Source organism: Plasmodium reichenowi, chromosome 12 (genome assembly GCF_001601855.1).
Source record: "Plasmodium reichenowi strain SY57 chromosome 12, whole genome shotgun sequence".
Taxonomy (NCBI): domain Eukaryota; phylum Apicomplexa; class Aconoidasida; order Haemosporida; family Plasmodiidae; genus Plasmodium; species Plasmodium reichenowi.
In genome coordinates this window covers 1,002,416-1,019,915 of record NC_033657.1, presented here as the reverse complement: position 1 = coordinate 1,019,915, position 17,500 = coordinate 1,002,416, and the positions used below count along the sequence as shown (strand labels likewise).

Sequence of the window (17,500 nt, the reverse complement as noted above, 5' to 3'; positions counted from 1 at the left end):
CAAGAAAGATATTTATTATCATTACAGAAAATGAAAGAAAATATCTTAAAAAATAAAAGAAAAATAAAAGAATATAAAATTAGAAAAAAAAATATTCCAACAAATAATATTGTAAGGAAATATATTGATACATATATATATATTATAAAAAGATATTACAAGAATGATGATTATGAAGTCTTATTAACTTTGTTCAACCTTCATCATGCATTATACATATTTTTATCACATATATTAAGATTTTATAATATGTTTCACATTACGAAGAAGAAACAAGTTGATAAAAAAGAAAAAAGAAAAAAAAGAAAAAAAAGAAAAAAAGAAGAAAAAAAAAGTTTAGCATCAAATAGCAAGGGTTATAAAAATGATAAATTATTTCTATGGGTAGAAAATGACATATGTAATACATATTGTTATGATAATAATTTTGTGATTAATAATTATGGAGATATAAAATTAAGAAATAATAATATACATTTTGTGATTCCTAATATTATTATTATAAAATTAAATGAATTATTTCACCATATAAATGTTATTAAATATAAGTGTCTTTTTTTTTACGATAACAAAAAGTCTGATTGGGAGATACTTAATCATATCGAGATGAACAAACAATTAAAAAAAAAAATAAATAATAATAATAATAATAATAATAAAAATGAATATTTATTTTTATATTTATATTTATATTTATATACATTTATGTATATTAAAGATATGCCTTTTTATCTATATAATAAAATAAAAAAAAGAAATCCTAATACGATCTTTAATCATCGTTTGTATTTTTCTCTATATGGAAAGAAATATTCTCCTTATAAAAATACTTGTCTGAGTAAGAAAAAAAAAAAAAATAACATAAAAAATTATAATATTAGCATAAATAATGAATACCACAGTGGTGATGATTTTATATTCTATAAAAACTTTTATCATAATAATGATTTGTTATATAAAAGTAAAAAGTGTACAATGAAACATTGTGATTATATAATAAATACGTTAGTTTCACAGAGAAAGTTCCGGACCGTCCAAAAAAAATTCATATCAAAAGGATTTTATAATAAAATAATAAAAATAAAGAGAAAAGGCATACACTCTTTCTTTGATTGTGTATATTTTTATGTATATAATAAAGATAAAAATATAAATATTAGAAATATATATGATATATTGAAATGTTTATGTACAGATCATATATTTTTTTATCGAGCAATAAAAGTTCTATTTCTTTATAATTATAAATATTATAATAATATTTATAAAAAAGAAAATATCTCAAATATATTTTTATTGAACAAAAGAAATGATATGTTCCACATGTATGATATTATATATAATATAAATTATATTTATGGAGTTCATAAAAATAGGTATCCTTTTATTAATCTGTCTAATAAATATTTCCTTTTTTTTATGGATGGACCAAGGATAATAATTCCTTTACGAAATGTAAAAGTATTCTTACCACAAGAAATTATTAATAAACTTGTTTATAAATCATCGACTTTATATGATACACTACATAAAAATTTGAGACATACTACTAGAACTAATTTTTCTTTAGTATACAATAGTAAGGATGGGAATAAAAAAAGAAAGAAGAAAAGAAAAAAAAATGAGCAACGTTTTGTAAAGAGATATAATAAATATAATGTAAAGGAAGGATATAATAATATATGTGATGATAATATGGGTTATAATAATATGTGTGATGATAATATGGGTTACAATAATATATGTGATGATAATATGGGTTATAATAATATATGTGATGATAATATGGGTTATAATAATATATGCGATGCTAATATGTGTGATAATTGTCATCATGAAGATATATTTATCAAGGGATGTAAAACAAAAAAACGAAAAAAAACAAATTATATAGGATATAGTTCATGTGACGAAGAGGAATGTTTTATTTCCGAAGAAAAGAAAAGAATGTCAAGGATATGTCCATTTATAAATTATATGAATGATAAAATTATGAACTCATATTTATCAGAAGCAGTGTTTGAACAGAAGACTCTAGAAATGGAGCTATCCATTTTAAACAAAGGGGGGAAAAAAGGGAAAAATATTATAAGAAATGAAAAAGAAGATGGTATGGTAGTGTGTCCAGGAATGAATGAAGAAAATATATTGCACGAACATTTTATAAATAAAAATAATAAAATTGACAACAATAATAATAACAACAACAATAATAATAACAACAATAATAACAACAACAACAATAATAATAATAATAATAAAAATAACCCTAATTATGATAGAAGGTTCGATGATGACGCTTCAACTACCTCGTGCGATAAACAAATGATTTGTATTAATAAAGAAAAGAAAGTGTTAATAAAAAAAAAAATGGATGGAGTATTATGTGATGACTTGCCACAAGAATGTATAGATAATATGTTAAGAACTACATGTAGTATAAGTATCCCTGGATTACTTGAAAAAGAAAATAAAGATGATACTGGAGAGAATATGATTACTAGGTCGAATATATATAATGGGAATAAAATTAATGATAAATCATATGATCATAATTCGTATGATGGATATACATCATATGATAATAATTGTAATGATAATTATATTAATATTTCTAATAATAATGACAGCTCGGTTGACGAGACACCCCATGGTGTCTCATCTAAGGATAATAATAAGAACAATATTAATAAGGATGATTATATTAATAAGGATGATTATATTAATAAGGATGATTATATTAATAAGGATGATTATATTAATAAGGATGATTATATTAATAAGGATGATTATATTAATAAGGATGATTATATTAATAAGGATGATTATATTAATAAGAATGATTACATTAATAATAATAATTACATCAATAATAATAATTACATCAATAATAATAATTACATCAATAATAATAATTACATCAATAATAATAATTACATCAATAATAATAATTACATCAATAATAATAATTACATCAATAATGATGATTATATTAATAATAATAATTACATCAATAATAATGATCATATTAATAATATTCCTTATGGCGCTAGAATTAAGGATGTAAATGATTTGCCCATAAAATGTAAGGAATGTACTGAAAATGATTGTAATATATTGGGCTATGGAAATTATGAATGTAATAAAAAGAATAACCGTTTTGATAAATGCTGTAAAGAGAAAATAAATGGTGGCGATTTAGAAGTAGAGGTTATGGAAAGGCATAGTAATATATTAATTAACAGAGGGATAAAAACAAAGAAATGTGTTGATTATTCTTTATATAATACATATGCGAAATCATCTTTTTTACAATGTGCTGAACAAGCAGATAATCATTTTATAGGTAATTATTTAGATAGATATAGTGATGAGAATTATTTCCATTTAAGGCAAAAAATAAAGTTATGTTTATCAAGAACGTTTGCTAATTTGAAGACAACTAGAGAAACTTGTGTTTTACATTTTACAAATTTGATTTTTGATTTATATATAAGTAGATTTAATTCAAAAGAAGAAATAATTAAAAGTATAATTGATGATATTGTAACAGAAGAAAAACAATTTTCGGATGTTATGATACAATTATTAAAAGAATATTATCCGAAGATATATAATGATTTTATATATAAAGAACAATTAAAAAATAAATATAAAATATTATATGAAGAATTAAAAGATTCATGTGATTTAATATATCATTTCATAGCAATTATTTGTTTATTTATTTCTCAAAAATATTATAATTATAGATTAATATCTATAGATTTAATAGCAAAAACATATTGTAAAAGTCATTTAGAAGGATTAAAAAAAGTATATTCATATGATAACATATTAATAAAAGATGCGTCTCCAGATTATTATTCAGCTACACAATATTTAGATACAACCTTTTCATCTTATAGTGTAAATAAAAATTTCGCGTTAGAAGTTGAAATATGTATACTTAAAAAATTAAATTATGATTTATCTATACCAACACCATATAGTTTATTAGATAGTTTATTAAAAGCTAATGAAAATCTTAATTTCTTAAAAACAAGAAATGATTATAATTCAACAGAAGGAGAAATTTTATTAAGAATTGCAAGTATAGATAATACTTTCTTAAAATATAAATCTTCAACATTGGCTATGGCTATATATGAAATACTCAACTTTAATATATGTAAAGACAAAATGCAGAAAGAACTTTTTGTTTTTTCACAAAATAAATCTTATTATGACGACATAACTACTCATATGGATTATACACCTCAAAATGTCATTATTAAAAATGAACATATGGCTGATAAACAAAAAGTAGACATTTATTCTGAACAAAAATATGATCACACGAATGATACTACTATTAATATTAATAAATATAATGATGGTGACAATAATAATAATAATAAATATAATGATGGTGACAACAACAACAATAATAATAATAATGATGTTGATAAGGGTACACATAAAAACAAACAAATACAAATACAATTACAAAATAAATATTATTCCTCCATTCTTTTAGATAATGAAAGAAAAGAAAAAGAAAAAAAAAACGAATTAAAATTATTAAAAAGACAAGCAAGAAGTTTGGTTATTGCTGAAGAGGAGGATCGATTTATAACAGCATCTAAATATATTAATGAAAAAAATAAAATGTTTAAATTAATAAAAAATATTATAATATATTTGTGTTCACTTATGAAAAAAAAAATACCCAAGTCTTATTATAAATGTGATTATGATTTTAGTAATAAACTAAATTATTATATTAAGCGTTTCCAAAAAGGAAAACAAAATTATATGAAAAAAATAAAGAAAAGCAACAATAATAATAATAATAATAATAATGGAAATAATAATGGAAATAATGGCAATAATGGCAATAGGGGAAATAATGGCAGTAGTGGCAATAATGGCAATAGGGGCAATAATGGCAATAGGGGCAATAATGGCAATAGGGGCAATAATGGCAATAGGGGCAATAATGATAATTCCATTTTTAAAGATGGATGTAAGGAGGACACATATTATAATAAAAAAAAAAGAAAATTTCAACAATCTTATTCATCCGAGTGCACAACGTACATTAGAGATATTAATCAAGATAGTGCAAACATAAAAAAGGACACAACAAAAATAGAATATAACAACATATATGATAATAAGAAATCTAGTTATCACAAAAATAAAAAAATAAATACAAATAAAGAAATACGTTCACACAAAAAAGAAAAAAACACAAAAGTTATACAACAGGTGGACACAAATAAAATTAAGAAAAATATAGACAACTCATTTAAAAAAAATAAGAAATTAAATAAGAAACAAGAAAAAAATGAAAAACTATTTTGTGAAACCAAGAAAAAAATTATTAAACGTTTCAAAAAATATATGAAGAAATTAATAAAAACCAAGTATGACGATATACCAATACAATATTGTACATCATATATTTTACAAGGAAAACAATTAAAGATATACCTAAAAAAAAAAGATCATCATGATTTTCATATGAATAATAATAATAATATATATCAAACGGATGATCAAAAAAATAAAAATAAAAATAATAACAATAATAATAATAATAATAATCAAAATAATAATCAAAATAATAATAACCGTTGTGGTATCATTAAATTAGAAACACACAATAAATCAAAAAATAATTACATCATTGGAACGCGTACGAAATCCACAGATGAACATCTTATATATTATTATAATTATATTAGCAAATTAAGAAACAGACTAATTAAAGGCTTGAAATATTTCCTATTTCGAATTAGTAAAATAAAAAAAAGAAAAGTACGCCTACATATTATGAACTTGAATTATTTAATTAATAAAAAAAAAAAAAAAAAATATATCAAGAAAAAAAAAACTATAGTCAAAAATATGTCTTTCTATAAACAACTCATCAAAGAAATAAAGATTTTATTTCTGTGGATTTATAAATTAACAAATATTGAAATAAGACCACTCATACATTTTAAGGATTTAAAACATATCACCATTATAAAAAAATATGAACAAAATTATTCCCACTATATTATGAACAAGTTTAATAATTCCCACAATACAAAAAATCCATCCTGTAGTAAAAAAAATAAAAATATAAAAAAAAATAATTACAATACGACAAATAATAATAATTATGAGAACACTACCATTGTGAAAGAATCTAATAAAGAAGAAACAAAAAAAGGTGTAAAAAATGAACGTGTGAAAAATAATTACAGTGGAAAAAATACTCCAAAATGTTCACCAGCGATTACTTTAAATACATCTAAAGAAAAGGTACAAATTAATAAGGAAATAACAAATATGAAAAAAAAAGGCAGAACCAAAATGAATCAAGAATATATAGAGGAAGTAATTAAATGTATTACATGGGATGATAAAACATTCTATCCATTTGTAAAACACAACTCTTTAATGAGTACACATCAAAAGAGTTCTGATAAGAAAGAGGGACAAAAGACTCATTCGGCTTATGAATATAAAGGTAACATCATAACTAAAATTTTGTAAATATTACAAGGGCAAAAATGTGCACATAATATATACATATATATATATATTTATTTATTTATTTATTTATTTATATATATATACCCAATTTTGTTATTCTTTTAATGTATAGATAATAAGAAAGAGTTAGCATACCGGGAAAATGAAAAAGATGTGGGTCGTGAAAATAAGATAATCTTTTTTGAAGAACATATAAATAGAAGCAACAATAAAAACATGGATACAACACCTGGTGCAGATGAGAAAAAAAATAAAAAAATAAATATTATAAACGATATGGAAAATCAGAAAGGGAATGAAAATAAAAGTACATATGAAAGTATCGATGAATATACATCACAATATGAAAGCTTATATACAAATATACAGCCTAATCAGTATAACAACCAATATACAGATCAACATAATTATCAACATAGGTATCAATATAATGACAATTATAATAATAAGAAGTTTTCTATAAAGAAAAAAGAGTACGAAACATCCTTAGAAAAAATGAAAAACACTTTAGATGATACTCTTCCAAACAATACTCCTATTCTTTCAACAACCGATTTACAAAAAAATATAGATAAAATAAAAAATACAGACTGGATAACCATAAATGATCCACAAGTAGATGAATGTGCTAAGGAATTAATGGAGTGTTTTTTAAAATGGAAAAATAAAAATTATATTTCCAAAAATTGGACTTTCAATGAATATCCAAATTGTAAAGATTATTATTTTTCATTAGTTTTTGGAGATTTAAAATCTTCTGAAACACTTAAAGGAATAATAGAAATGATACATATGAAATATAACCATTTGTTGAATATATACAAAGAGATAAATACACAAAATAATATATTATAATATTGAAAGGCACCACAAATAAATAAATAAATAAATAAATAAATACATACGTACATATATATTATACATACATACATATATATTATACACATTTGTGTCTTTTATTTTATCATTTTTTTTTTTTTTTTCTGTACATTATATATATATATATATATATATATATATATATATATAACCGCTCCACATATAAATTATAACATTTTTATGTTTTTATTTTATTTTATTAATTTCTTTTGAATTTCCGAGAACACTAATAATGTCCATATATACTTTTTTTCTCATGATGATTGTTATAATATTATTAATATATAAAAAAAATATATATATAAAATATATATATATATATATATATTTATATATATATATGTGATATTTTTTTTTTCCTTTTTTTTTTTTTTTTTTTTTTTATGTTTTATCAAAATGATATTTAAAAACTTATAAAAGACCATATAAATAAAAAATATAAATGACATAGTTTTTTATATTCTTTAAATAATAAACAAAGGAATACATATATATATATATATATATATATATTATATGTATGGTTGTTTAATTGTTTAATTGTTTAATTGTTTAATTGTTTAATTGTTTAATTTTTTTTTTTTTTTTTTTTATATCATTCTGTTTTATTTATATATAAATTATATCGTGTAGAAATTATTATTACTATTAATATTATCATAAATTTATCATAATATATATCTTTTTTTTTTTATATTAAAAAAAAGAAAAGAAAAGAAAAGAAAAGAAGCAAATAATAATATTATATAATTAAGGTAATTTTTATCTCTTAAGGAAAAGAGTGTATAGAAATTTTTATTAACTACCTTTAAGGATTACTATTCTCGTATATAATAATAATAAAATTATTCAAATATATCATCACATATATATTGATATATATATATATATATTAAATATATATTATTATTATATATAAATTTTATAAATATTAACATTTTAAACCTTTATGTACATTATATTTTTATAATGTTTATATAAAATAATAAAATTATATATTTTTTCTTTATAAATTTTTTTTTTTATTTAATAATTCATCTTATTCTTTCTTTTTTTCTTTATTTATTTATTTATTTATTTATTTATTTTTCTTTTTTTTTTTTTTTTTTTGTGACATATAAAAAAAAAATATATAATATTATTATATATATATATCACCCTTGATGTTTGATATATTGTAAAATCTTTTTATTAAATACCTTTATAAAATTTTTTATCGTGATATTTTTATTTTTATCTTTTCCTTGTGTATCCAATAAAAAACAAAAAAATATAAATATAAAATATAAAATATAAAATATGTATATAATATATATATATAATATATATTTAATATATATATATATATATATATAAGGTAGCATGAAAAAAAAAAAAAAAAGAATCAAGAAAACAAATACACTTTACGTAAAGGATGGAAAAAACAAACTGAAAAATAATAAGAAAAAGAATAAGATAAAGGAAAAGAAAAAAAAAAAAAAAAAAGATAAAAAAGAAAAAATTGTATATAAGAATAATATGTTGAATAACATTAGAGGAGAAATTAATATAGATGATAAAGAAAAGATAAGATATAATAATAATGATGATGAACAAGTAGAAGAAAAAAAAAAAGAAAAATATAATATATATAATTACAATAATTTACATAATATGAATATTGAAAAGGATGGAGCCAAATATTATGTGAACACAAATTTAGTAAAAGAGAGTAATTATGAACATGTTCATAATTATGTAAAAGTAAAAAGTGATCTAAATAAAATAAATCATGTGGATAATATAAATGAAAAAAATAGAGTAAATACCATAAGTGCAGAAAATGTTATAAATAGTGTACATATGATACCAAAAGGTATTTATGACAAAATAAATAATTCGAAGGACTTACAACAACACTTTAGAGAAGATAATGAATTGATAATAAATAAAGGGAATTGGAAAAATACATTTTTTAAAAATGGAAAATTCAAAAATTGTATAACATATAAGAATAATAGTAGATATTATAACAACATTAAAGGGAATCATATTAATAATATTAATAATTATAGTAATAATAGTAATAATTATAGTAATAATAGTAATAATTATAGTAATAATAGTAATAATTATAGTAATAATAATTATTATAATAATAGTTGTAAGAAAGTGAAACGTCTATGGAATACAGATATATTTAAAACTAATAAAAAAAGAAATATTAAATATACATCCTTATTTAATAATAATTACAATACAACAAATATATATGAAAAATGTAGCAACAAAAGTTTTAAGAAAGATATTATATCTTATATAGAAGAAATGAAAAATATATATATACCGACCAATCAAGAATTTGTAAAGGTAGCTGATGATATTAAAAATAAATATTATAATGATACTATATATGATAGGAATAATATATATGATGATAGGAATAATATATATGATGATAGGAATAATATATATGATGATAGGAATAATATATATGATCATAGTAATAATAATATATATTGTAATAATAATAATAATAATACATGTGAGAAATTAAAAAGAACAAAACAAAATGAAAGAAATATTATAGATATAATTCAAAATCAATATATAAATAATGCTTTCTTAGAATTATATTATAATATAGGAAAAGACATTATATATTTAGTACATGTTATGAAACCAACACTTTATGAAATATATATGAGAAGAAGTGTATTATATAATTTGCATTTATTTTTAAGAGAAATATATACCGATTATTGTATGATTATATTTGGTTCATGTAATAATGACATAGATATATATAATTCAGATGTTGATATATGTATATATAATACAATACAATCGGATTTAATTAATATTAGAAAATTATATAAAAATATGTTACATCATCCACTTTTTGAAAATGTTAGTATTAAAAAAATTGTACATGCAAAAGTACCTATTATTAAATGCTTTTTTAATTATACAAAATTATCCGTTGACATTTCTTTTAATCAACTAAGTGCCCTCACTAGTACAATACAAACGCAAACGTATATACAAAAAAATCCATTAATAAAATATGTACTTATATTCTTAAAAATGTTTTTGTATCAACATGATTTAAATGATGCTTCCAAAGGGGGAATCAGTTCCTTTAACATCTTGTTATTGCTGGCGCAATTTTTGAATTCTCAAAGTTTTATATTTTATGACAAACATAGGGAGATGAATGAGGAAAATAGTAATATGAATAATAATGATGATGATAATGATGATGATAATGATGATAATAATGATGATAATAATAATAATAATAATAATAATTATAATAGTAATATCCATCCAAATAATAGCAATTATAGAAATAATGGTAGTGATCTCCTTCGAGGTGAACATATAAAGAACGAACTTCTTTTCATAGGAGAAGTGGTCTTTAAATTTATTTATTATTATGGTCTTTTTAAAGATAAAAATAAATTGTTTTATTTTTTACAAAATCATTATCATACAACTAATTTGTTAAACCATATTTCCTTTTTTAGTACAAACAAATCTTCAAAACATTTTTTTTATGCACATATGAACGATTCAGCTAACATATTTCATGACATTTTTTGTAAAATACAAATTATTAATCCAGTTGAAAAAGAAAATGTATCTAGGATTTCTTTTGATAAAATTATAAAAATTAGATTGTGTTTTAAACAAGCAGCTTTTTCTATGATCACACTCATTTTAAATTATATAAATAAATATATTTTTAAGAAATCTGATATTTTAAAACATCATACACATTCGTATTATGAAATATTTAATAATTCTATCCATTTCATTTCCTTATTAAACTCTTTAGGAGATACCTTTCTTAGTAAGAACCTAAATAATTATTATGACTTTGTTTATAATAATGTAAACACACTTTTACAAATATTAAATGATAATCAACAAGATATGGAAAAAATAAAAACCCATTTCGAACTCAATAAAGAGAAATACATCCGTGATCATAAAAGTCAGAATCAAGAAGATAAACATATGAGTGATATTATATCATGTCAAAAATCCCAACAAATTTATACACAACAAAATGTATATAATAAATCATTTATAGAAACACATATAGGAGAGCATGCTCATATAAGTAATGTTACATCAGCATATAACCATTTAGATAACGAACAAATAAATACCAAAGAACCTCATTTTAAAAATGAAGAAAAAAAAGAAACGCAAATGAAATCCTTACAATACTCAGACAATTTTATAAAATTTAAGGAAATTAATAGTGATAATACTACATATGAAAAAAATAAAATCATTTATACTAATGATAATATGGAAGTAAGTACGGACAGTGCCTTATCCATATGGAATAATATAATAAACATACAAGAAAATAATAATAATGATAATAATAATGATAATAATAATGATAATAATAATGATAATAATAATGATAATGATAATAATAATAATGATAATGATAATAATAATAATAATAATGATAATAATAATAATAATAATAATAATAATGACCAAGAAAAAGACAACATATCGGACATAAAAAATATTAAATTAGGCAATAAGAAACTTATTAAACAATTGCATACATATATTAAAAAACGTGATTTACAAAAATTCAAAAATAAAATTAAAAAAATATTTAAATCTTTTGATGATAATAATAATAATAATAATTTAAAAAATAAACCTAGCGAATTCGTTAAAAATATTTGTCAACATTTAACGACACTGAATCATTTTATGGATGTTCATGACATTTTATCCAAACGGTTTTATTATTATTATATATATAATGATACGTTTAAAGAATTGAAAAATGATGTTTTATTAACAAAAGATAACAAACTAATTCAGAAACAAAAAAAAGAAATGTTAAAAAAGTTAATCAAAATGAAAAATTATTACGCATATAATTTTTTGAATCTAGACATACACACTAATGTTTTTGTACAACCAGAGGTACAGCAGTAAAAATATAAATGTGTATGTATATGTGTATATATGTATATGTGTATATATGTATATGTGTATGCATATGTGTATATATGTATATGTGTATGCATATGTGTATATCTTAATATATAGTGTCAATGAATAAATCAAAAATCATATAATATTATTATGTATTAATATATTTTTATATACCACAATGAAGAAAAATTAAAAAATAAGTGCAATTGGAAAAGGTACATATATTTATGTGTACATTCCATTTTATAGTAATATAAAAGATGTATACATATATATATATATATATATATATATATTTTTTTTTTTATTTATCCCTTTTTGAATTTCAAAAAGATGATAAAATTAAAAACTCATAAAATTATAAACTTTTTTGTTTTTCCTTTACAATAATTTTTTTTTTTTTTCTTTCGTTTATATACTTTCAATCAACATATACTTTTCCTTCAAATCATTTATCAACTTGTCGATAAAATAAGTTATGTTAGATATTTTGGTCTTATCTACATTATGGGTATAATCATAATTTATGTTGTTTTCCTTATGATCATAATTTTTATTAATATTTTCTTTAAATTGATTTTTTTCATCGTTTTTATTTTCCATTTGTTCTGTTGTTAACTTTTCATAAAACTGCAAAGGAGGGAAAATAAAATGAAATATTCTTACTGTATTATTGTGATCTTCAGGTTGACCTTTCTTTATATATTTCATTATAGTCATTATAAAAGAATATATAAATGAATATATAATTGGTCTCTTATTTTTATATACTATATCATGAACATATGGAAATGAACAATTTATACAATATATATTATACAATTTGCATAAATCTAATATTTTAAATAAAGAAAAAAGTATTATTTTAAAACTTTTTCTATTTATCTTCTTAGGTATTAGTACATGAAATATAATGTCTATATATATTTTTTTTTTTTTTTTTTTCGGGAACATTTTCTCATTTATCGAAAAATGGCTAGTTCGCATGACTTGTTCAGGCATATTTAGTAAACTAAAAAAAAAATTATCAAATGAAATATAATTAAGATTATCCAAATTATGATTATTATAATACATATTATTTTCCTCTTTATTTTTTATATCCTTATTATTATTATTATTATTATTATTATTATTATTATCACCAGTTTGATGGTTTTCCTTGAAGTTATTTTTCCCTTGCATAGCTATCTTTAAATTTTTATGTCTTGTTATTATAATGGTCCCATAAGACAACGATTCATTTTTTTCACTGATATCATTACATATATTTTTTATACTTTTCTTATATAAATCATCGGAAAATAATTTTTCTTTTTTTCCTTTATACATTTCTTTTACAACATGTAATTGCTCTTTTATGGTTGGGAAAATAAAATCCATTTTTGTTAAGCTTATATTAAAAATATTATTATATACATTTTCTTTTGTATAATTAGATATATCTTCATTAATAAAAAGAATAAGACAATTTAATTTTTTATCTTTTATAGTTAATTTATTTATTTTGATATCATCATTATTATTATTATTATTTTTATATATTTTTTCATCCATTTTATTGTTCATAAAATATAGTGTGTTATTATTATTTATATAATTATAGGTACTACTATAATTATGATTAAAAAATTCCTTTGCTCCTTTTCTTTTTTTTTTATATTTAAAATATCCATTTTCATCAAAATAAAAAGATTCTTCACATTTTAAAGAGTCATCACGTTTTTTTTCTTTTATGTCATCAGCATTATATCCACTTAAAATATTATTTACCAACAAAGAATTATTATATATTGGTACAAACTTATTCATATGTTCATTGTCTTTATTTATTTGTGTTCCGCCTTTTAAGAGATGCAAAAATTTTTTTTTCAAACCAGTAGGATTTGCCCATTCATTAGTATTCACATCCTTCTTTAATATATCATCATCTTTCTGTATTTCCAAAACATTTGTTACTTTTTTTTTTTTTTCTTCATATATTTGAAAAGAGTTAAAATACTTATCTGTCCCTTTTTCGTTATTCATATTATATGGATAATAATTATTATAATTAACGATCTGCATTTTTCTTAAAGTTGTAAAAAAATTGTCTTGGAATTGTATGTTTTTCTTCTTGTCATATTGAAATATATGATATATTTCTCCTAGGCTAAATATTATAGAAACGTTCATTATGCTATATAAAGATTTTTTTATATGAAAGTGTAAATAATTATATATCATTATTTTACTTTTTATTAATTCATATAAATATTTAAAATGAAAACATGTTATTATATATCTATAATGGTAATAACATTCTTCGATATGATAGTAGGTCTTTATTTTATCTTCCATCATAATATTATTCTTGTCATTATATATATAATTTTCTTTTTTATCCTTACATTTATGTTTAGATAGATCATTCATATTTTCACACATATTATTAAAATTATTACAACTAGAATTATTAATATTACTCACATTATTATTATTATTATTATTATTACAATTATTACAATTATTATTATTGGTATTACTCTTATTATTATTATTATTATTATTGTTATGTTTTTTTTTTCTTTCCTCATTATCATACGGTCTTACTTCTTTTTGTATATCCTTGTCCTCTTCCAATGGTAAAGGAGGCAAAGACAAATTTTGTTTATTCTTTGATATAATACTAAAAATATAGAAAATATTTTCTTTATATTCTTTCATATTTATTTGTTGTATTATATTCATTTCATGTTCGATATGTCTACATAAGGCATTTTTCTCAGCTATATGTTTAAAAACCATATCGTTTACATTTTTGTGATATTCTTCATTCTTCTTATGTATTTTTTTTTCATTTATAATATTTTCCATTTCGTTATTATGAGTAATAGATAATTGTTCTTTTTTCATATTCATTTTTTCTAAATTCTGTTTATGCTTTTTATTCATATATTTATATAAGTTGTATATATTTTTATATATATTAAGATAAATATCTTGACCTTTATTTATTGCGTAACTCACTTCTAAATTATTATTATCACCATCATTATTTTTATTATTATTATTATGATTACATTTTATGTTTAATTCTGTCAGATATTTCCAGTAATATACATGTGCATACAAATTATCCATCTCTTTTATCATATTTTTTATAATATCTTTTCTTTTTTTTAAATTATCCTCACATAAGTAGATAGGACTCCTATTCTTCTTCAATTTTAAATGATCATTCTTATTTTTTTTATAAAATAAGTTAGTTTCACAAATCCTTGTATTTGTATTGTTGTTTATATATATATTTTTTTTTAAAGAACCCTGAAAACTTGGTAATATGAATTTATTATTTTGTTCTTCATTTTTTTGTATGTCTTCACTTGTCTGTTTTTTCAAAGAATAAATACTGTCATATTTATTATCATTAAAACAAATGTTCATATGATTATTCAATTTCTTTATATTCATGTATTCTACATTCTTATGATGTACACAATGTAGTTGTTCTGTTTCTACATTACCATTTTTATTAATTCGATTTAATATTCTATATTTTTTATATATATTATTATCTATAACATTTTTTTTCATATTGTTTTTCCTTTTTCTCTTTTCATTAAACTTATGTAGCAACATATCGAACAGATATAAATTGTTTATATCTAATTCGTATACATACAAAGGGATATAACATAACATAACATAATTGAATAACATATAATATTCTTCTAATAAATGTATAATTTTATTATAACTCTCATATTTCTTTAATATATTTATATATGTTTTAATTAAAGTTAAAATGAAATCCTCATGAAAATTATAAAATATCAAATTCATACAAAAAGGAGAAGTATTCCTTTTTACATTTTTATAATAATTTATCATTCGTCTTACAACAATATTCTTCATATCTACCATTTTGTATACACCCAAACGAAAAAAAAAAAAAAAAAAAATAAACAATAAATAATAATGGTAATAATATAATGATAATAATAATATATTTATGTAATATATATAAAACATATATATTTTTTCATACTTTATTACTATAGACAAATTATTTTCTTTTACATTTTAACAGCAACATATCAAGGGAGAATTAATTTTTAAAATTAACAATTTAAAAGGAAAAAAAATTAATGAATTATTTTTTTATAACATTCAGACAAAAAAAAAAAAAAAATAAAATAAAATAAATAAATAAATAAATAAATAAAATATAAAATAAATAAAATACATAATAAAACAACTAAAAAAAAAAAAAAATAAATTAATAATTAAAATATATTAATAATTAAAATATATTAATAATTAAAATAAATTAAAAATATGTATATTATATTATATTATATTATAAGATTGCATATTCATAATTGGTACAAATAAAATCATATGTATATTACGATTAATAAAATATGTAATTAGGAACTACAAAAAATTATATTAAATAAATAATATATTATATATATATAATATAAAATAAAATGTATTTATTTCCCCCCATGTTTAAAACTCCAATTAAATACTTGAGGAAAAAAAGTTTCATGTAACTAACAAAAACGCACAACAATTTGATAATTTACAGGTATAGTAAATATGTTCAGAAATGAACACATATACAAACAAAACAATATAAAAATAAATTAATAAAATAATAAAATAATAAAATTATATAAAATATAAGAGCACTTATAATAATATTTATATATTCTCTTGTTTCCATAAATTATATTTTTACATGCGCATACACATTTATATATTCATAATTCTTTCCTTTTTATACCCTAAATATAATTATACATATATAATTATATATATAATACATTACATACATAATTATTTCATCTTATAATCCTTCATTCATTTTTTAATATCCACACTTTATTTTTCTTAAAAAAATTACATTCTGTGTGCAATAACATAAGCCTAAAAATAAAAAAAATAAAAAATAAAAAAAATAAAAAATAAAAAATAAAAAAAATAAAAAAAATTATATAAATATCATCATGTGTACTTATAAATAAATAAATATATATATATATATATATATATATATATATATATATACAACTAGCCATTTGTTTATTATTTATTATTTTATTATTATTATTTTTTTTTTTTTTTTTTTTTTTTTTTT

At 19.4% G+C, this 17,500-nt stretch overlaps 4 protein-coding genes across 4 annotated transcripts in view; 2 read left to right on the top strand and 2 right to left on the bottom strand.

Moving 5' to 3' along the window:
- PRSY57_1226800 (cyclin) overlaps positions 1-7,386 on the top strand; it is a gene marked incomplete at both ends in the record, with an annotated part of 7,587 nt that extends 201 nt beyond the window's left edge. Inside the window, 2 exons of the mRNA XM_012908689.2 lie at positions 1-6,505; positions 6,644-7,386. The exon at positions 1-6,505 is cut by the window's left edge and continues 201 nt beyond it. Coding sequence (XP_012764143.2) covers positions 1-6,505; positions 6,644-7,386 — 7,248 coding nt within the window. The remainder of the gene's footprint in view (positions 6,506-6,643) is intronic.
- Positions 7,387-8,772: 1,386 nt separating this feature from the next.
- On the top strand, positions 8,773-12,372 carry PRSY57_1226700 (hypothetical protein; the record flags this gene model as incomplete). Its single annotated transcript, XM_012908688.2, has 1 exon — positions 8,773-12,372. The coding sequence occupies one exon, from the start codon at positions 8,773-8,775 to the stop codon at positions 12,370-12,372; it is 3,600 nt and encodes a 1,199-aa protein (XP_012764142.2).
- Positions 12,373-12,783: 411 nt separating this feature from the next.
- Positions 12,784-16,278, bottom strand: PRSY57_1226600 (hypothetical protein; the record flags this gene model as incomplete). The annotated part of the gene is made up of 1 exon (XM_012908687.2): positions 12,784-16,278. The coding sequence occupies one exon, from the start codon at positions 16,276-16,278 to the stop codon at positions 12,784-12,786; it is 3,495 nt and encodes a 1,164-aa protein (XP_012764141.2).
- Positions 16,279-17,262: 984 nt separating this feature from the next.
- PRSY57_1226500 (potassium channel, putative) overlaps positions 17,263-17,500 on the bottom strand; it is a gene marked incomplete at both ends in the record, with an annotated part of 6,943 nt that continues 6,705 nt past the window's right edge. The window contains one exon of the mRNA XM_012908686.2: positions 17,263-17,289. Coding sequence (XP_012764140.2) covers positions 17,263-17,289 — 27 coding nt within the window. The remainder of the gene's footprint in view (positions 17,290-17,500) is intronic.